The sequence below is a fragment of the Octodon degus genome, unplaced genomic scaffold, assembly GCF_000260255.1.
Source record: "Octodon degus isolate 3935 unplaced genomic scaffold, OctDeg1.0 scaffold00262, whole genome shotgun sequence".
NCBI lineage: Eukaryota > Metazoa > Chordata > Mammalia > Rodentia > Octodontidae > Octodon > Octodon degus.
The window spans coordinates 780,200-801,553 of NW_004524838.1; the positions used below are offsets into that span (position 1 = coordinate 780,200).

The window sequence follows — 21,354 nt, forward strand, 5'->3', positions numbered from 1 at the left end:
GCAAGAAGACTGACAGACAGACAAACAGGCAGACAGTTCTTTCTTTTTATTATTCTGGTACCTAAACAGGTCCCCATTCACCCAGGGTCCTTACATTAAACCTCAGTTTTTCAGGCTAGGATTATAGTTGTGCACCACCATGCCAGGTTTGATGATGGTTTTTTTCAAATGCTAATTCCTGGCCCCTGTCCAGCACCATAGAATTTGACTCTCTAGGGATAGAGCCTGAGAATCTGTTTTCAAATTGGAAACTTCTTTAAGTGGCTTACCTGAAGATAAAAATGAGACAAGCCTATTAAAACACCCTACATAATACGTGATCCATGTGTTTTCTATTGACTAAAACTTACATTGAGGTTTACAGAGTGACACTTTAGAATGGTTTTAAAGTTTTCATTTATTAGCTTTCCTTTTTTGGCTTTTGAGTTACAAATGTCTTGTCTTTTGTGCTTTGTTACAGAAAAGGTCACAAAGCTTTGTGATGAAAAGGGGATGTGGTTCAAACACCCCGAAAACAACCGCACGTGGACCAACTACACCTTATGCAACGCCTACGCGCCTGAGAAGATGCAGGTTAGCTCTAGTTCACATTTCAGCGTTTGATAAGAATGTCATTTGTATATGGAAATGGGTGGGTAACTCTAAAATATATGCTACCAAGAGGACAACACATATTTTCTATGGAAGGAAATCAGTGATGGCCGGCAAGTGGCATTAGAAAGATTGTTTTGTTTGGCTTGTTTTGTTTTTGTGGTGATCCTAGGGATCCAATCCAGGGCCTCACACATGCTAGGCAAGTGCTCTATCACTGGGCTACATCCCCAGCTGAAGTGCCATTAGAGGAAATGATGTTGACCTTCTTGGTTGGCACTTGGTGGCAAAGGGGCTGCCATATGCATATGGAATCATACTCTTACAGGAAAAGGAACAATGTCCACAAAGTACATGAGGAGATTCCTTCCAGTTCCCCTGAGAGACACTTTTCTGGGAAGAATTTCAAAGTTTCATATTTTTCTATAAGTTATAAGCTAAGTTGAGCCTCTTCTCCTCCTGTGTTAGATATAACTTTAGTTTCATGATCAGGCATTGAAGGAATCCCAACAGTAGAGTTGCCCCTTAATGTAGCTATGTCTGTTCAGATTATTTTCAGAGGGATCTATTCTTATTTGTTAGTACTTGCGTCTTTCTGGCTGGTAAATATGTTAATACTGAAATCAAATGAATAAATAAAAAAATACACCGATACTATAACAGATAACTGTTTACTTCATAAAGTCCAATTGAAATATGTCAATGAATAAAGGGTTTCTGGAATGCATACTGATAATGATGGGAAAATATTGCAATCAGGATACACAAGTTATTATAGATAGTGTGAATTCAGATAATTTTCAATATTAGGGTGTTGGGCCTTCTCATATACCCTGGCCACACCTGAGAAAGAAATAAGCTTAAGAGAAAATGATCCACTCAAAACACTTACTATAATTAAAATTCTTTCTGCATGTTTTTCATATTAATATTGCCACAAATATTTGAAGAAATCAACCTTAAAGTTAATTGTAAGATAATAAAACTTTGAGGGTTTAATTGGTAAACGGATACAACTAGAGATCATTTTAAGTGAAAAAAAAAATCAAACCAACATGTGCAAACATCCTATTATCTCCTTAGAGTGAGAACCTGAAGGAGAAAATAAAATCTGAAGGGAACAATAGATACTGGACAAGGGAAATTAGCATGTTTAAAAGGAAGGGTTTACTGAGTTGAGGAGGACAAGAGAGGGGGAGGGGGACAGGGATCTATGTATGCAAGCAGGTTGGTTTTGACAACTCTGCTGTGGATTTCTGCTGGGCTATGGAAAAAATAGTTAATCCTTAATTCTTTTTGTCTTCTGTTTTCAATTCTTTTTCCTTTTTTCTCTTCTTTCTTATATTTTTTTCTTTTTTCTTTCTTCTTCCAATTTTGTACACATATATAGAAGACAACACTACTGTGAAATTCATATTATTTCGTTTAATTAAATTCTGTGTCATTTGTAATTTTTATTTTTTAAATATTTTTACTCTTTTTAAAAAAGAGCTAAAAAATAAAACTTTTAAGAATGACACAAGAAGGCAACTAAACTGTAGGCCGCTGATTTAATCTTACACCTTTAGGCAACTCTATTGCAGGGGAATAGATCTTTTTTAAATGGAGTATTCTGAAGGCAGTGCAAAGAATAGTTAACTTATATGAAGTATTATTAGAAAAATAGACAGAAATAGATAGAATTAAATTATATTAAGATTTTTTAAAATACTCAAAAAATGAATTCCTAGGAGAAATGACAGGAATTGAGTGCTTATTTTCTTGAAAAATATTTCTAAATTCTTCCTAAGAAAGTTATCTGAGGTTTTTAACAGCTTTAGTTTTAACCCAGCTATTCTAGTTTTATTGTTATTACCTGGCAGGTAGGAAATCTTGTTAGGAAAATGGCTGTGAAAATGTGAAACAATATATAAATACCTGGTCAAACTGTATAATAGGCAAAATTCAGGAGAAGTTGGATCATCTGTTTTGTAATTCTTAGACTGAAGGAAGGGGATATTTGTCTCAGGACAGTAACCCTGCACATAACAAAGAGCTCTACATTCTTCAACAGCATTTTAGCAGAATTAGTGATTCAGTTTCAGACTTCTCATAAGGCAGTTGACAGTAACGAAAATGCTCAATGTCCATAAATGTCATATATATTCCAGGAAGTTAAAAACTCATAGAAATCATTTTGAATGCATTTAAAACATCTCTGCAATATTTTTTTGAATTTTAATTTAATTTTGTTTTGAAAACTAAAAGCAAAGCAAGAACAAAACTCAGAAACAAAGAAAGAAACAGGGCAACATAAAAAGTACATATGTCACAGATTTTCAAACCAAGGATAGCTGATTAACAATGGTTGACATATTATCTATTATTTTATCATCAAATCTGTTGCTCAGATAAGCAAATATAGTTATATGAGATTAGATATATGGTTGAATATTACCACTTGCTTTCAAGAAACCTTAAGTTCTTTTCTTGTCTCTTTTTTTAACCTTTTTTTCTGCAGTTTTTTTTTAAGAGAGTATGGTAATAATTAATATGACATTAGAAATGATACACATTTAGAAGATCAAGATGTTAAGTATTCAAGCACGGTTTTTGTATTACACATTAGTCCTTGATGTAGTTGCCTAGATTGCAGCCATCAGAATACAGAGCCAGTCAAGGTGAAAACTCCACACATCAACCACTACCTTCAAAAGACCAACAGAGATTTTTTTCAGCACAATCACCCCAGCCATCCTGCACATACACTTGCAACCTTTTCCCCCACCTTTGGTCCCATCCCTTCTCTTGTCTCTCCTCCTCATGGTCTAATCCTTGAGTACCATTTCTTTCTGTTTTACTATATCTGTTATAACTTTCACATTTTATTTCTTCTTTTGGGTTCTTGCACTAGGGAGATAATATGTTATTTGCACATGTGGGTCTGGTTTGTTTCACTTCTGAGTATTGCTTCAAGTTATATCCACTTAACCATGAAGGACTTTAGTTTGTCTTTCTTTATAGCTGAGTAATACTCCACTGTATAAAAATACCACATCTTTTTCATCCATTCCTTGGGTGATGGAATGGTTGCTTCCAAAATTTGGCTTTGACATACTGTGCTGCTATAAACATGAGTGCACATATATTATTGTGTATGAAGTTTTCAGTTATTCCAGTAGAGGCACAGCTAGATTGAATGGGATTTCCAGTCCTAGTTTTTTGAGGAATCTCCACACTGATTGCCATAACGCTTGTACCAGTCTACGTTCCCACCAGCAGTGAAGAACGTAGGTTTGCCTACCCCTGTGTCTTCAAGATTTCAACCTACTTTATCTTCCAGGAGATTTAGTATTTCTAGGTTAATGTTTAGATCTTTAACCCATTTTGAATTTAGTTTAGTGCACAGTGATAGACCTGGGTCTAGTTTTAATTTTTGGCATATAAAGAGCCAGTTTTTCCAACACCATTTGTTAAAGAGGCTATCTTTCTTCCAGTAAATATATTTGGCCCCTTTGTCAAAGATAAGATGGCTGAGTGTGTTTGTACTTATATCTGCATCTTCTAATCTGTTCCATTGATCCTTGGGTCTGTTTTGTTTTTTTGTTTTGTTTTTTTTCTTTTCAGTACTGTGCTGACTTTATCACAGTAGCTTTGTAGTCTAATTTCAAGTCAGGGATTGCAACGCCTCCTGCCCTGTTTTGTTGCCCAGGACTGACTTTGCTATTCTAGGTCTTCTCTGGTTCCAAATAAATTTTAAGAATGTCTTCTCTAGATCTGTGAGGTATGTTGGTGGTATTTTGATAGGGATTGCTTTAAATCTGTTTAACAGTTTGGGGACGATGGCCAATGGCCATTTTCACAATCTTGATTCTTCCTAATCCAGGAGCAGGGAATATCTTTCCATTTTCTGAAATCCTCTTTGATCTCTTTCTTCAGGGTACTGTAATTTTCATTGTATAGATCTTTTATTTCCTTAGTTAGATTAATTCCTACAGGGTTTTGGTGCAATTGTGAAGGGTATTGTTTCTCTACTTTCTCTCCCAGTGTGTTTGTTGTCTGTATAGAGGAATGCTGTTGATTTTTGGGTATTGACTTTGTAACCTGATATGCTACTGAATTTGTGTATTAATTCTAGTGGCTTCTGGGTGGAGTATTTTGGGTCTTCCAAGTAGAGTATCATGCCATCTCTATAATGATAGTTTAATTTCTTCTCTACCTATTCTTATTCCTTTTATTTCTCTCTCTTGTCTGATGGTTCTACCTAATGTTTCCAGAACTATATTGAATAGGAGTGGTGATGGAAGATATTCTTATATTGTACCTGATCTGATAATAAAAGATTTCAGTTTTTCCCCATTTAGAATTATATTGACTCTGTGTTGTCATAGATGGCTTTTATCAAATTGAGGTAGAGGATATCTATTCCAATTTTCTATAGGGCTTTGATTATGAATGAGTGTTGGACTTTGTCAAAAGCATTTTCTGCATCAATTGAGATGATCATCATTTTGGATTTGGCTCTATTGATGTAGCATATTACATTTTAGATTTGCATATGTTGAAACATCAGTGCCTCCCTGGGATGAATCCTACCTAGTCGTGGTGTATAATCTTCTTGATGATTTGCTGTATTCTATTTGCTAGGATTTTATTGAGGATTTTGCAACTATGTTCATGAGGGAGATTGGCCTGTAGTTCTCTTTAGGTTGAATCTTTCTCTGGTTTTGGTATCGGTATAATACTTGCTTCCATGAATGATTTTGGAAGTATTGCTTCCTTTTCAATTTCATTGAAGAGTTTTAGGAGTACTGAGATTAAATATTCTCTCAATTTCTTGTAAAATTCAGCTGTGAATCCATCAGCTTTTCTTTGTCGATAAGTTTTTATTGCATTTTTCAATTTCACTGATGATATTGGGTTAGTCAGAGTTTATATATCTTCTTGATTCAGTTTTGGTAATTTGTACTTATCTAGGAATTTGTCCATTTCTTATGTCTTCGATTCTGTAAGAGCAAAAATTTTCAAAGTAGCTATTGATAATCTGAATTTCCACAGTGTTTATAGTTATTTCACCCTTTTCATTCCTTATTGTTTGAATTTGAGTTTTTTTCTTTCCTCTTTTTGATGAGATTAGTTAATGGTTTATCAATTTTATTTAATCTTTCAAAGAACCAATTTTTGGATCCATTACTTGGTATTGTTTTCTTCACTTTCATTCAAATAGTTTTGCCAATTTATGATTGAGTTTTTAATTTCCTGTATATCTCTTTGAATCTACTTCATACATTCTATTTCTTTCCTATATTGCTCATTCAAGGTTTCTGTCATTTTTCTATTTTCCTCTATTTTTATCAGTGTCTTCTTTAGAAATGTTTAAAAGTTCTTTCATTGTAATTATCATTTCTATTTTTACCTGTGAGATTATCTCTGATCTGATTTCCTCTATACTCTTCTGCAGTTGTTTTTTTTACTTTTAGTTGCTATTATTTCAGAGATTTCAGGTGTGTGGCTTCCGATTTTTTCTATGCTGATATCACCTGGGTTTGTTCTGTGTGGACTTAGGGCCTGAGAATGCACTTTGCTCATTCTTCTTTCATTTTCTATTTCAAAAACATCTTTTTATTTTGATTTCTATGATATCTTTTTGTAAAAGTTTGAAAGTAGATAACTGTGTCATTGGAGTCAGACCTTCTCTATAAAGAGTCTGGGTTTTTTTTTTGTTGTTGTTGTTGTTATTTGTCCTGTCTCAGAGAGATTTTGCTTTCTTTGCTGATTGAGAATGAGATATTGGTGTCCGTTTGGCACTGTCCTTTGCTTTTCAGTGTAGGACTTTTGTGAAGTTATTACCCAAACACCTCCCAATATGAATACCGAAGGGAAAACATGTGGTTAAGACAGATATGGTTTCCTATTTACAGTAGAACAAGTAGTATTACTAATAACAGTGAAATTTAGAAATTGACAAATTTTTGTAATTAATGGATTTGTTCTTTAGACCATAGGAACATACATTAAGCTGTATAACCAAGCAGATCTTAAATAGGAAATTTGTATTTAAATTAGTCCCCTTGAGTTCTTTCTGGGCACCTTCCCTTACAGATCTAGAGTCTTCCAGGCAGACTAGCTCACCCCGGTTACCTTCTGCTGCCTCTGTGGCCAAAGAATTCTCCTGTAGTTCGGGGCCTTGGTCTGGGCTCAGGTGGGCCCAGCAGTATGGAATGGGTCAGCTGCACCTGGTTTGCAATATTTTTTGAATAAGACTGAATTCAAATCAAAAACTTTATTCTTTAAAATAGATAAATTTTTTATATAAAATAATGAATAAAACTAAAATAATTTCATTCTCTTGAAATAATTTCCGTAATTTTAGTGGATTTTCAAATAAGGAAAATGTTTTTTGATTTATATTTAGAAATAAAATCTATCACTTATTCATCTGTTTTTTAAAATTTTGTTTTCCAGAATGCGTTTGTCCTGTACTATTTGGCGATTGTGGGCCACTCCATGTCGATCTTCACCTTGGTCATTTCGCTGACAATTTTTGTGTGTTTCCGGTAAGTACATTTGGGGCATTTGCCCTTTTTTTGCTTCTTTATGTCACTGAAATAAATAGTAAATTTAGAGGAGTGGGACCAGGGAAACAACTGCAATTCATGTGAGATAGTAACATATGACTATATTGAGATATTTCATAAATTTTAGTGTCATTTCTTTAAAGGAAAGGCAAGAGGCACTGCAATACCTTTTAATGAGAATTCTTTTTTCTACCTTTGATACTAACATAGTATGTCTTTCTACCTCAAATTTTATACCATATTATAGAAAGTGAGATTAAGAAAAATCTTGACAACAACTCTCCTTTTTGTGAATAGAGTGGAAGCTAAATACCTGATAAACATATCTTTAGCTAAATACTTGATTTAAAAAAACTCTGTACAGATCCCAACAGATGAAGGAGGTGTTTATTTTGTTCATAAAGAGGACCTTGCCATTGCCCTAACTAGGGTCATAGTTAAGGAGAACTAAAGCCAGCACAGGTGAAATAACCTATGAAAATGGCCTGAAAATGGTCATCTAATAGGACTCAGCTAAAGCTCCAAAAGAACAACATTTGAAGACATGGTAGTCAATGCAAGAATAAGGAATGAACAAACAAAGATAGGAACCCATATCTGTTAAACCTAATTAAAAGGATATTTTTCTTTAGGTTTTATGTCAGAACAATTCTATTAGACAGAAAAACATAAGAAAATACACTAGAATGTCTCAAATACTTTATTATTAAGACAATAAGTGAATGTAAACAGGTGCTTTCCAAATAACTGTACATTCAAATTAGAAACTGTTATATGCACTTTCATCACAGCAAGCCTTAGTGAACATAGAACACTGCGACACAATGTCAAACTGACTTTCTGAGGCACATTCACAAATACAGGCTCAAAGTAGGCCACAGATAGATGCACCACAATCCAGCAAATATGTTTGAAATTGAAATAAGTTATAGGACCTCGTACCTAGATTAATGTTGGACACAAAAGTGAAATATAAGTGTTCCATATCCTTATGATTGCTACCATCATCATTATTTATTATATTGGTATGATACAAATGATGAAGAAGAGTTCTTTCCTAGTCTCAAATTCCAAATAATTATCCATGCTGAAAAGGTGTTATATGTATTTAAATAGACAGTACTTTATAGAAAGACTAATAAAATCTTAATTTGATTTTTTGTTAGACTATTAATAGGACAATACTAAAGAAAATTAAACCAAGGGAGAATAATGATCTCAATATCATCCATAAAATTACTATTTTTCTCAATCCTTTTAAAATCTTTTTCTATATTATTGCCTTTTATTGACAGTCCAGTACAACTGAAGAACAATTTTTATCTGAATAGCAAATAATAACACAAGTAGACAAATGATGAGCTACTTCCATAAATGTTCAACAGAAGGAAGACTCATAACACAACAAGACATAACACATTAATTACTAGAATTAGAAGAGTACTTTCCTTTAAAGTGATTAGAATGCAGAGAGTAAGCGTAGAGCAAGATTAACTTTGGGGCCTCTAGGTTTTAGGTGGTTGCTCACCATAGTAGATAAAAGCATTGTGACTCATACAACTGTGATTTAAAAAAGTCTTCCGCTAACATCCCACTTTTACCATGTTTTTAAAATTAAATTAGAAAAGTTGAAGGAAAATAGTTCCCAAATTTATAATCATGCACCTAAAATCTATAGTCATAGTTTTAAGAAAAAATCTCCAGGAGAATTTCATAGTTCATGTTTCTCCATTTACCTAAATAAGCAATAAATGTGATGTGGCAAATCAGCAAAGAAAATAACAATATTCCTTCAAGTATAACTACTGTGCTATCCCGCTGAAGATGAGCATTGAAGTGTGCAACACATGGAAAAGTTAAATATTTTTCAACTCCAATTAGTTCCCAAACAAAGTGATTCTAGCCCAAGCCTTGATAGAATATCAGATACATCGGTTAGGAGCCACTGACTTCACTCTACTACCTCTCAATGCCAAGAATGCCCTAAGCATAAATTGAAATAAGGGAAGAAAAAGAAGTCTTTCTGATTTATAATATAAATACAAGAAGAAGACATAAAGTGAGCACACTAGTGCTCGTGGCAGCCACCACAAGATAAAAGTAGGAAATGCGCAGGATACAAATGCTGAGATGCAAAGTAGTCAAACACAAAAGAAGGCAGGAGTAACTTTCATACCTGTTCTCTCTCATTCCTTGAAAATACCCAAGCCAAAAGTTTCAAGGACATATTCTTAAAGTTAAACTCCATTTTGGCTATTTGGGTGCATGTCAAAGTATTAAGTGATTGTAATACTAGAAAGTCAATCTGATTTATTGTTGAAATTTACTTTTAACCAACCAAATACTCCCAGAATTTTTTAAATATCATGCATAGGATCTTTAGTGACTCTTACAAGAGGAAATTTCATGTACCTAAATGACATCACCTATGTGGAAATTTAAGCAAAATTATGACTTTTGATCTCTTAAGTATGTATTCCCTGGGTTCTTTTACAGAATCCAGACAATTTCATAAAACTTTCATGAAACTAAAATAAAACGTTATGCAGTTCCACTTCTATTGTCATTGTTGTTTGAGTAGCCCAGGATGGCCTGCAACTCACTATGTAGCCCAGGCTGGCCTCAAACTCACAGTGATCCTCCTACCTCAGCCTCCCAAAGCTGGAACTACAGACATGTGCCACCATGCCCAGTACAGGTCCACTTCTAAGAACTGATGCCCCATTCATGATCATCCATCGAAATCTCACTGTGAAGCCCTAAACCTTCTCAGTGTGCCTCACAAGGTCTATAAAAAGGAGTTACCCTGCAGGTGTCCCAAAGCCAGCAGGCTGGGGAGTCCTGCAGAGGAATGAGAAAATTACTAATTAGGCAGGAGGCTATAAAACAGCCCACGTTTCAAAAGCTCAAAAATCTTGTCCATTATCTGAAGTGAGGCCATTAAAGCAGGTCCCTAAACTTACTGTGATTTCATTCTGAGGATGGAGGGAAAGGTGAAGAATCATGCCTTCTGCACCATTGCAAAGCTAGTGTAGAAATGTACATAAAATTTTGTCACTTCAAAAAAAGAAAATTGAACCTCTCTGTTCTTTTCAACTTAGAGGTGGAAAAAGCTTCAGTGATTGAAATACTAGAAACAACAACATTGCAGACATTTCCTGTGTAATAGTTTAAATAACATTCAATATAGCACATAAGTTATTTCCAGCCCACTGTTCAGAGAAAGAAGAGAACCTCTATAGGATAGTTATTTAGTTTAGGAAGCTCATGGGAAAGATAGGGGTGGTGTAATGGAGAAGGATTACATGTCAACATTAAATTAGTTCAGTAAGATCTCTCACTAGTCATTGCCAACAATCATTGTCACACAGAGAGGTAAGACGCCTTAGACATGACTAGTTTAAAAAAGACACTTAAGTAAATATGTACTTGATGCTGATTGCTAACTTTTTCAACAAATTTCTGATAAACACTCTCATCTCAAAACTTCTTAAATGTATCAAGTTACATTTCTGTGAAATTGTCTTAAATACTTAAACACACCATGTATTCTGTCAAGAAAAGCAGAATAGAACACTTAGTACCATAGATTATGACTGATTGTTACCCATACATCTCTGATTGTTAAATATTCTAAATATTATTATCCTTATGTGAAGAGTTTTAGAAATATATGTTATGTATATTGTAAGACAGGAAGTATCATTGCATGGAAAAAAAGTACGGATAATCTTAGGGGTCAAAAAAAGGAGCTTCCCTGTGGCACACAGAAGGATATTACCACCTACCACTTACTCAGGGCTTTGAATAATTTTATGTTACAGCCATACATTGGACGAGCAGATGAATCTTTATCTTGTGCAGCACCCACAACTGTATGTCTCTGTCTGCCTTTCTGGTTCTCCAAAGAGACAACTCTACTAGGTTTTCCATGTTTTAGGAGTTTAAATATAATTTATTCTATATCATTCCCTCAGTTCCCATAACCACTAAGAAAATACTACAATAAGTAAATAAAGAAGAAATTCAGTTACACCAGATAATGTGACTCAATCACTCATGACAATTATGGGAATGATTCTTAGTTTATATTTTCCCATGTGCCAGTAAACTCAGAACAACTTTCACTTGTTCATTTGCTACATTCTTTATTGGCTTTTAACATGACTATATTTACAGTCTTCTATAAGACTCAATACTGCTGTTTCTCACCTGTGACATCATACTGATTTATACTCTCTGAGAATATTAAATATCCAGAGTAAATATTAGATGCCTTCCAATACCATAACAAGAACCATAAAGTACATATATATTTATATATATATATATATACAATATTAATAAATTGAAATAAATTCTTCAGTAAAAAAGATTTACACAACAAAACTATAGTCCCAAACATGAATTTTTCATGTTGAGAGGGCAATTGAGATTGGACATGGTGGTACACACCTGTAATCCCAGTGCTTTGGAGGCTGAACACATGAAGATCACTATGAGTCTGATCTGTTTAGTGAGACCCTGTAGACCCTGAACTAAATGCACAAAATAAAATAAAAACTAAAATAAAATAAAATTTAAAATAAGGCATTTTGACATTCATTCCCAAGTACATTGTTATCTCTTTCTCATATTTGAATGGCACCATGGCTGGGCCAAGACAGAGCTAGATTTTGATGTCTTATCTTCTCATTGGTGCAGAAAGCATGCCTTTTGTCACTCAAATAGAAAGCAGTGTTCATTTAATGCTTTTTTTTAACCAAACAAAAAACTATAGTATAACTAATGTCAGACTGGTACTGTTACTACTTCAGACATTGCTAACAGGAAAACGCCATCTTCTCTTATGTTCATTCCAGAACAGGATTTTACCCTGATAACTGTTAACTAAGTTCAGCCCACCCTCTCTAGCATCCCTAACCTCTCCTCCAGCATAGTCAGCATAGTCACAGGAAGAGTAGACAAAAGACTCTGCGGTGTGGGAGGCCCCTGAAGTCGGAAGCTTTGACTGCTCATAATGTCCTTATCGTCTATCAGAAGGACTGGGTCACAGTAGTACACAGTAATGTGTGTTGGTGTATTGATTTAATTTTGATAAATTTAAACTGCCTCTAAATCATTTCAAAAAATAAGCATGCATGTCATCAGGTCAGCGTGATAAAATTTTGACAACTCCATAAGTAGAAATTATATTTGGGCTTTTAAGAAAAACAAAATCACGTATTAGCTAATCCTTACTTTGAAGGGTAATGGTTTAGGTTTTGGCCATCATTATCTCTGTGTTTCAAGGAGTAGGGTATATGCTTTTATGTATGTGCAGTGCTACATATACATATGTGCAATATATTTTGTATATTTTAGCTAGTGTTGAGCAATAGAATAATGTTCACTAGTTTATATCTAAGAATTTGGCAAATAGTGTGACACATAGTGTGAGCTGTGAAACCGTCTAGCATTCAATATTATTCTTTAATGCACTGAAAAAATTTCAGCAGTCACAGCACAAAGACTATTATTCTCATATTTTTAATTTTTTGTTTGTTTCTTGTTGAGGGGCTCTCACTATGCTGTTCAAGCTGAACTTGAACTCATCATGTTGCCCAAACTGGCCTCATACTTGTAGGCATCCTCCTGCCCCAGCCTCCTGCATGCTGGGCTTACAGACACACATTACCACACCTGGATTATATTATTTTTAAAGAAATCATGATCCCACAAACAAATTCTTTAGCACTTCCTTCCTAGTGGGAAGAAACCAAACATGTACTAGATAATAAATTTCATGTTTCCTGGCCCCATCTATCACATTTTCTGCCTAGTCACAGCAACGAGCAGTAGTCCTTTCATTTGAAGCATGCACCCAACCTTAACGATTTGTCCTGTAAGAAACTTTCTCTTAATTAATTGTGCCACGTATTTTATAATTAAAATGATTTTATCACTTACACTTCCCGAAGCCTCTCTGAGGGCCAAAGAAATGTGCTAGGACCAGATAATTCTTTTTGAAGTTGTTCCTTTAAAAAGGCTGAAAGTGGCAACCAGCCTTCATGATGGGATCTGGCTCACTTTTTTCTGTGTTCTCTCACCTGTGGCTAGAGGTGCTTCAGCATTATTTTTGTGAGTGTGTACCGGGGATGGAACTCAGTGCCACTGAGCACCATCCCCAGCTTGATACTTCACCATTTTGACACCAGCTAATCCTTTACCATTGCTTTTCTTTCCAGGAGTCTTGGGTGCCAGCGAGTGACCCTGCACAAGCACATGTTCCTGACCTACATCCTGAATTCCATAATCATCATCGTCCACCTGATTGAAGTTGTGCCCAATGGCGAGCTGGTGCGTCGGGACCCGGTAAGCACTGAAGGGCTTTGCTTTGAATTTTATTTGAAAGAATACAGTTACCTGCAAAGAGTGAACATGGTGTTAATGTTTGACTGAAGAAGCAGTTTGCATATGTAATCCCATTTGCTTCTACAGTGGAATGTCACACTGAGAGAGGCACATTAGTTCTAGGCAGTCCTTAGGAGTAATTGTTCCATGGGATAAGTGACCACTGGAAATAACTGAGTCATAAACAATTACAAAGAGTCTATCAGACCATGAGCACTTTTTTTAATAAGTAAGAAATACTTCATGAATATTGATGAGAAATGGGTTGAGCACCTCCTGGGAGGAAGATAAGAAACTAAGGCAATGCCTCCCAATGGCCCCAGTTTGCCACTAATGGTTACTGGCAGTCTTCGAGGATGATCCTTCACTACTCTGTGCCAGGACAGGTTTGAGCCGATCACTTCTATTAGGAATAGCTATACATTTACTTAAATGAGACACATAAATATTAACATACCCTATGTTTTCACGGCTTAAAATAGATGCATATGAACATAAGAGAATGCAGAAGAGTTTAGGATCAACAGGACATACACTCATAATGTTGATGCCCACATGACCCATGGTAACAAGAAAGTATTATAGGGAGCAGGGGTTCTGAAATCATTAGTCCAATTCCTGAGAACCACACCGGACTTCTACCAGAATTGTCCTGAGAGCCACTCAATAATTTCCATTTATCTTCAGTCTTCTTTGTTTATCTCCAAGATCACATTTTCTATAATGGTTTCCAAATCTAGCCATACTTCAGAATCAATTTTGTGAAGGCAAGCTAGCTGCAGTCTGCAAGATGGTAGAGCACAGTATCTGTGGGGTGGAGCTGTGGGATTGCTCTGGTGTTCATCCTGCGCCTAGGACTTGTTGGCCACCTGCTGGATGGAGCGGAGGAGCTGGCAGAGGAGGCCATGGCAGAAGGAGCAGCCAGAGGCATGGCTAGTTCATTGCTATTAAGCCCCACTTCTACCACCTACCAAAACTCAAAAGTGCAAGGGATTCGGAAGGTTGTATCCTTCTGACTCCTAATTTCACAAATCAGAAATCTGAGGATAAAAAGCCTCAGTGACTTTCCCTGACTATATAACTGATGAAGTAAGGAGCAAGGACTCAGTCCCTTGTCTCCTTTCCTTTAGATTTTTTTAAAATTCATTTTAATGAGAAAAAAAAAGATGTAGGCCAAGGAGATAGCTCAGTAGAATAAGAGCCTGCCAGACAAGTGCAGAGTCCTGAGTTCTTTCCCCAGTACTGCAAAAAAAGAGAAAAAGAAAAATAGATGTAATAGCAATGAAACAGTTTCAAAATAGGTTAGCAGGACAATTACAATAATTAATACATTGCATATGTTGTCTTTGTAGTAGTTATCCAGAGGACAATATGCAGACGTGATCTCTTGTCTAAACAATATCAGATTTTGTTCTTTCCTTTGCCTCGCCATGATGAGTCTCTACTGCTGAGTTGGCGAGGACCCAGCAACACCAAGCTGGGCCGTCAGGTTTCAAATCTCCCAGACTGATTTAAACAGGTTCAGACCATTTTGGTGCCATCATGCAAGTAACCACTTGACCTATGGAAATGATACCTACCAATTCAGTGTTCATGTAGAATTACACTGTCTGCTTAATAATCCTCTTGCCCTCAGCAAATAGCTTTATCTCAAAAATATATGAAGTGCCTTTTACATGTGGGAAGAGAACCAAGAAATGGAAAAGCTAGCGTAGAGGGGACTAAAAAGAAAAAGAATCAAGATGTGTCACGCATATTCACCAGTTCCTCTTGAAGACTGTGACCATTACATGCTATCAATATGTGCTAATAAAAAATAAGCAAATCATTTAAAAAGAAAAACACAAAGAAAGAGTAACAAAGTAAAAGTTAAATTTTAAAATAACACTAAAAAGAGAAAAATGGATGGAAAGCTGCTCTGCCATCTCCTTTGCAATCCTGCCTTCCATAATCTTAACAGTGAACTTTTTCTATGTTGATGAAAGCACTCGACTTTCACTGGTCTATTCAAAAGAGCTTAATGATATAACTACTTATTTTATTGCATGCAAAATTGTCACTATGTGATCAGTTTTCCTGTGAAGAAGTCTGTGTTTCATCCTGATACAAACGTGTGGATTGGCTGAGGACAGCTACAACCCTGGGCCCTCCTAGATAAGTGGAGAAAACAAAGTAGCTGCAAGACAGAGCAATAGCAGGATAAGGGCTGACTCTCTGATACACAAGACTTCTCTCTCCAGACACAGCCAGGTTGTAGAAACTCCACAAAAGGAAAGGAAGAAAAAAATGCTCCTGCTCCTCTCACTCTCATTTTCAATCTCTGCTGAGGATCCACATTAACTGAACTCAACCAAACACTCAGGGTCAGGCCGGCCTGGAGGATGCCCACAGGTCCGGCTCTGTGGGCACAGGGCAGGGGACGTGGGGTGGTAGGCAAGTCCATCCAGAAGCCAAACCAGGAGCCGTCCACACACCGAGAGTGGCCAAGGCAGTTTCTCATTTTTGTTCCTCCGCTTAACCATCACCCAAGCTTCTGTAGACAGCCTCATCTTTCAAATCTGACATTTGACAGTTCTGCCAACCCAATGACAAAAAAATGCATGAAATCTTCCCAGAACATGCATCCTGCATGGCAGGGAGATAGCATGGGAAAGCAGCTTCATTTGGCTTCTAGTGGAGCCACAGGATTAATAACTTTTGCAGTATGAATAGATCCAGAACGACATTATAATCTGTCTTTCACAACCATGCCATCTATTAGTGGAGATAGAGTCCTATCGTACATGAAAAACAAATGGGTTTGCCTTGGTAAGTTTTCTACTTTAATGGCAACTGATTGAAACAAGGTTTACCTCATTCAATTAGAAGGTAGCAGGGAAGAGCAGATAGTAACGCCACTTTATAAGCTGGGAAACTGAGGCTTGGTGAAGGCAAGTGTCACCCCATGTGGTGACAGACTTCAGATATAGATCTATCAGACAAGCCGACCTCTTTTATGCCACATGGTACTCTAATTGTCTTATCTATTCCCCAGAAACATGTATTCTTGAGGAAATGGGTTCAGCCATTCCACAGTACTGACCCTCTGTAATTGTACATGCACACTCCAGTTAGTAAATCTTTGACTTGCCATTTGCCACTAAGGGTGAGAACCCCAAGAAAGTTACTGCCTTTAAGGAATAGGTCAGGAAATGACACTTCTGTCACTGAATAGCTAACCATACTGATCTAGGAATGGTGCTGAAATTAAGAATTGTTGTAAATTCTTTTTTTTTTTTTTCTTTTTAGTGTGTGTGTGGGGAAGACTCTCATGTGTGCCAGGCAGGTCCTGTGCCACTGAGCTAAATCCCCAGCCCTGTTGGAAATTCTTGAGGAGAATTGCTCCCACGTCTTGGGGGCTCATACATCCATGTCTCATGCCTCCAGGTGTTAGCGTCGATAGGGAGTCTTACATTTGTGAGCTGTTGCTAAATGATCTTTTTTCATATAGTCTAAATTCAGGCTGAGTTCACCACTAAAGAAGCCATATAAACTTACCAGTCAAGTGAGAATAGTAGTAACTGTCCCACTTAGTTTCAAAGGGGTTGTCCTAGAGTCCCAAAGAAGCATAAAGCTTTGTAAAACCTCCATGGCCCTAACAGCATGATCATTCATAAGGGTGCTGCTAAACCTCCCCTGTGGCTGGGTCGCTAGGTCCCCAGGTCCCTGGAATCAGCTTTTCCAGCAGACGTGTTGCTTTATTCATTGCTCTTCACTGTCTCATTAATTAGGTTGACTGGAGACTTTCACTTTCCGAGGAGGTTTTAGGAGCAGACATGCTTAGCACTCTGCCAGTCACAGCGAGCAGGCTGCTTCCAAGCTACCACCAAGCAGTTCTGCCCCACCTGGCAGCTCATCTGTAGCCTAAAACCTGTAGTGCAGCCCTTAAGCAGGTGTGAAGGGGTCTGTCTGTGCCCTAGGTAGCTGATTTCCTGGAATAATGGACATATGGTCTTTAAAGAGCCAGAGACATGAACAGAAAGCTTGATTCTAGCAAGAAAGGATGCAACTGATCCTTCCCCACACACTCTAGGTGTTTTCCTAGTATGCTTACGAAAAAGAAAAGCAATGTCATGGCATGGCTAGCACTTGCTTCTACCAATCAATGCTTTTTAACCTAGTAAGTTTGCTACTATTAGTTAATATAGGAGAAAACTTCCTAGGGAAAGAATTTCACCCAAGCATTCACTGAGAATCCAAAACTCAAATTTGAATTTGAATTCATAGTATGTTTGGAAATTTTCTGTTTTTAACATTACCTTCACAATCCCCAGAAAATGAGCCAGGCCTCCCCTGGAAAAAAATTCTTACGTTCTTGCACCCATATGTATGGAATTCAGTCATATGTTTATCTATTTTAAATCTAGGTACTTGTATCTATGTGCCTGAAGGGAAAATTTTCTTCCTTCTGAGGTCTGATAACATGAGGAAGGGCTGCCAAAAACAAGTTGCTCACAAGTACGATGGAATTTGTCATAGTATGAGAATACTGTGTGCCCTTTAACATTTCTGAATGTCTTCTTCTTCCAAAAGACAAAATATGGAAACATGTGCCTGTCACCAAACACATGTAAATAATATTGGCTACTATAAATAACTACACTATAGATGAGTAGTACACTGACAAAAATCAATTCAAGTTTGTACATTGTGAAACATATGATTCGCCCACGGAAAGATATTAGGGCATTTGCCTTTGCTATTTTCTCTATTTGAACATAGCCATTGTTTTCCAATGATATTTTTGCTGTGTTGCTTATCTAATCTTCCATATATAAACAACCTAGCACTGCTGTATCTATACAAGCAAAATTATTTTAAGAAAAGCCAGCAACAACCTCTCAAGTAGGTATGTTTTATAAATTATTCCTCCCTGAAAATATTTACTATCTCTGAGATACACACAGTAAAAATGAGTGTTGTCTCACCTTGAAAGTACATATTCTATCATAAATACATTCACAGAACCCTAATTTCTTGAATATTTTTCATACTCAAAAGATTATTTTAATAGATTGTCATTGAAACTACAAATCCAAATGTTGAGAACTGTCCCCTGTTGTAATAAATTTTAATATAGAGAAAATAAATGAGAGCTAAGAAATACTTAGCTGCTCTTCTCCAGCTCTGTCTTCCTTAGGTGTAAAGTCTACACTTCTAAAAAAAATCAGAAATAACAGCATCCAAAGGCTTAGAATCACATCATTAAATTATAAGGTCCTACACCCAATCATATCTTTAAAAGTATTTAATTGAATTTTTTTAAATAGTACACTTTTCTTGAAAATATGACAATCCAGGAAACATTAAAATTCTTTCTAATGGAGAGAGAGAGAGAAAGAGAGAGAAAGAGAGAGAGAAAGAGAGAGAGAGACAGAGACAGAGACAGACAGAGATGGACAGACAGACAGAGAGACAGAGAGAGACAGAGACAGAGAGATAAAAAACAAGAAAAGGGAGGAAAATAGAGAAGAAAGCACCAGAAGAAATTTTTGGAAAAACAAATTTATTAGATATTGTAATCTATAAATACTTATTGAACTGCTACTAAAATGCAAACTATTAGTCATGGTAAAGGAAAATGTACCCATCAGCTCTCCATCTATCTGTGATTTATGCTTATGTCTCCTTTAAAGTAAAACACAATTCTTAATTTTTAAAGGCATATTTTTCTGTTAAGTGGACTAAAATCTGTGGGAGGGACTGTTTTTAAATTTTGATCCATCTTACCAATTACTGAATTAGTAGTTAGGGACATAAAGATTTTTCTATCTGATGCCAAAGAGAATATATTAAATAGAAATGGTTACTTCCTGAAGAAAGTGTTTCATCCTGGGTGTTGTTGCACTACTTCTCTAAGAGATTTTATGTCATTCAGGAGAAAAGAATCAAAAAGCAAAAAGAAAATGTTTTCTATGTCCCTTCCTATCAAAGTTGTCAGTATTTTCTACAAAAGTATTTGGCTAGTTCTTACCCTGTATGGCAAAGAGTAAGAAGTATATTCCATCCCTTCCTTCTGTGTTCTTAAGTTAAACTCTAAATAATTTATGGCATAAGTAAGGGCTGAATAAATCTGTTTATTGAATGATGTGAAAATTGCCCATTGTCATTTGTGTCATTTGAGCATTTCATCTCCATAATATCTAAAAGTTCATTGTCTTGTTCTTTCTGTTCCTTCGATCTTCATATTGAGAGTCGGGAGGTAGAATTAAAAGTATTGTTCTTGCTGCATTTAAAGGAATCTGGCAGGATGAGTGTCATCTCTAGAAATAACTTTCCTCTGGGACTCAGAAGGACAATACAGGAAGATAATTTTTATTGAAAACCTGAGCCCTTCTCACCTTGAAAAAAAATGAAACAATCAAATTACATTTTCTGTAGCTTCTCATATAAGTAAAGAGAAATAAATCCCACATCCTGAAAAACAACTTAAACTTCTCCTATCATTTGTTCAGGACAATTGAATCACTAAAGTCTGTCAGTTCTTTCAAACTGGGCACCAGAATAATAAACCTTAAAGTAGAAATTAGACTCCTCCTGCCCAACCCCAGGGAGACTGGTGCAAAGCAGAAGGTATCAACGTGAGCACATGACCAAGACACCAGAGCGATGAAGGGAACATAAAACTAGACTAACTAGAGTTCATTTCAGGAGCCTCTGGGAAGAAAGTAGATTGGGAGTGAGTGTGTCTAGTGGACTGGAGGGGCACTGTGGGAGGACATAGCCAAGACTCAGTGATGGAGTGGGGTGTCCTACTCTGCTAAATTATTCTTCTTCACTACTCCTATGTCAAAACCAACAAATGATTCTCTGGCTGTATGAAGAAAATTGTGTCATTTAAAGTGTGGTGTATGCTTGCCTAGCCAAGATAATTCTCACAGGATGCTGCAGAGTATATGCTACAGTGTTTCATTGTCTAAAATTGATTTCAAACAATAGGCGATGGCTGAGTGGCTCCTTCCCATCCAGCAAAATCTCTCACAGAGCAGAGTAACTGTGGCCATAAAAGTAAAGGGAATAAATCTCAGAAAGGAGAAAGGGGGAGACAGAGGCTCAATCTGGTATACACAGATGTCCAATGTCTGTGTAACTCATAACCAAGTGGTTGCGAAGGAATCAGGGAGTATTGTTCAGTCTAAGACAGCTGAAATGAGATTTAAGGTGCCAACGCCACAGAGAATTTACACTTTGAATTTAGCCAAGTTAGATAATTACTAAAATAGGTGTATAAAAATAAGAAGTCTCCAAAGGAATATAACAGAATCCAAATTCTATAACATAACATTTACAGTATTCAGAAATAATTCAAACTTAACAGGCATACAAAATTTTTGAAAGCATGACCCATTATTCAAGAAAATACAATTGAGATAGACCCTGAGCTGACCCAAGTGTTAAAATGAGACAGAAATTTGACAGTAATTATTCTAACTATCCTAAAAGTTGCAAATGAGTGAAAAGATAGAAAATCTAACCCAACAAGTAAAATTAACTAAAAGAGAATTACTTGAAAATTTTAGAACAGAAAAAATAGTGCAGCTGAAATTTAAAAATGAATTGCCCAGGATTAGCTTAAGTGGAGATGACAAAGGAAGAAGTGAGCAAAATTGAAAGTAAATCAACAAGAAATTATCTAATTTAAAAGTGGAGATAAATTATTGGAAGTGGGGTTGTACATGCCTATAATGCCAGCAATCAGGAGACTGAAGTAGGAAGACTGCTGCGAGTTCAAAACCAGCCTGGGCTGCAAAGTGAGCTCAAGGTCAACGTGAAC

At 36.3% G+C, this 21,354-nt stretch overlaps 1 protein-coding gene across 1 annotated transcript in view; it reads left to right on the forward strand.

The window, feature by feature from the left end:
* Calcr (calcitonin receptor) overlaps positions 1 to 21,354 on the forward strand; it is a 98,737-nt gene that overhangs the window by 50,216 nt on the left and 27,167 nt on the right. Inside the window, exons 4-6 of the mRNA XM_004646253.1 lie at positions 461 to 573; positions 7,036 to 7,127; positions 13,376 to 13,502. Of these exons, the coding sequence (XP_004646310.1) occupies positions 461 to 573; positions 7,036 to 7,127; positions 13,376 to 13,502 (332 nt within the window). The remainder of the gene's footprint in view (positions 1 to 460; positions 574 to 7,035; positions 7,128 to 13,375; positions 13,503 to 21,354) is intronic.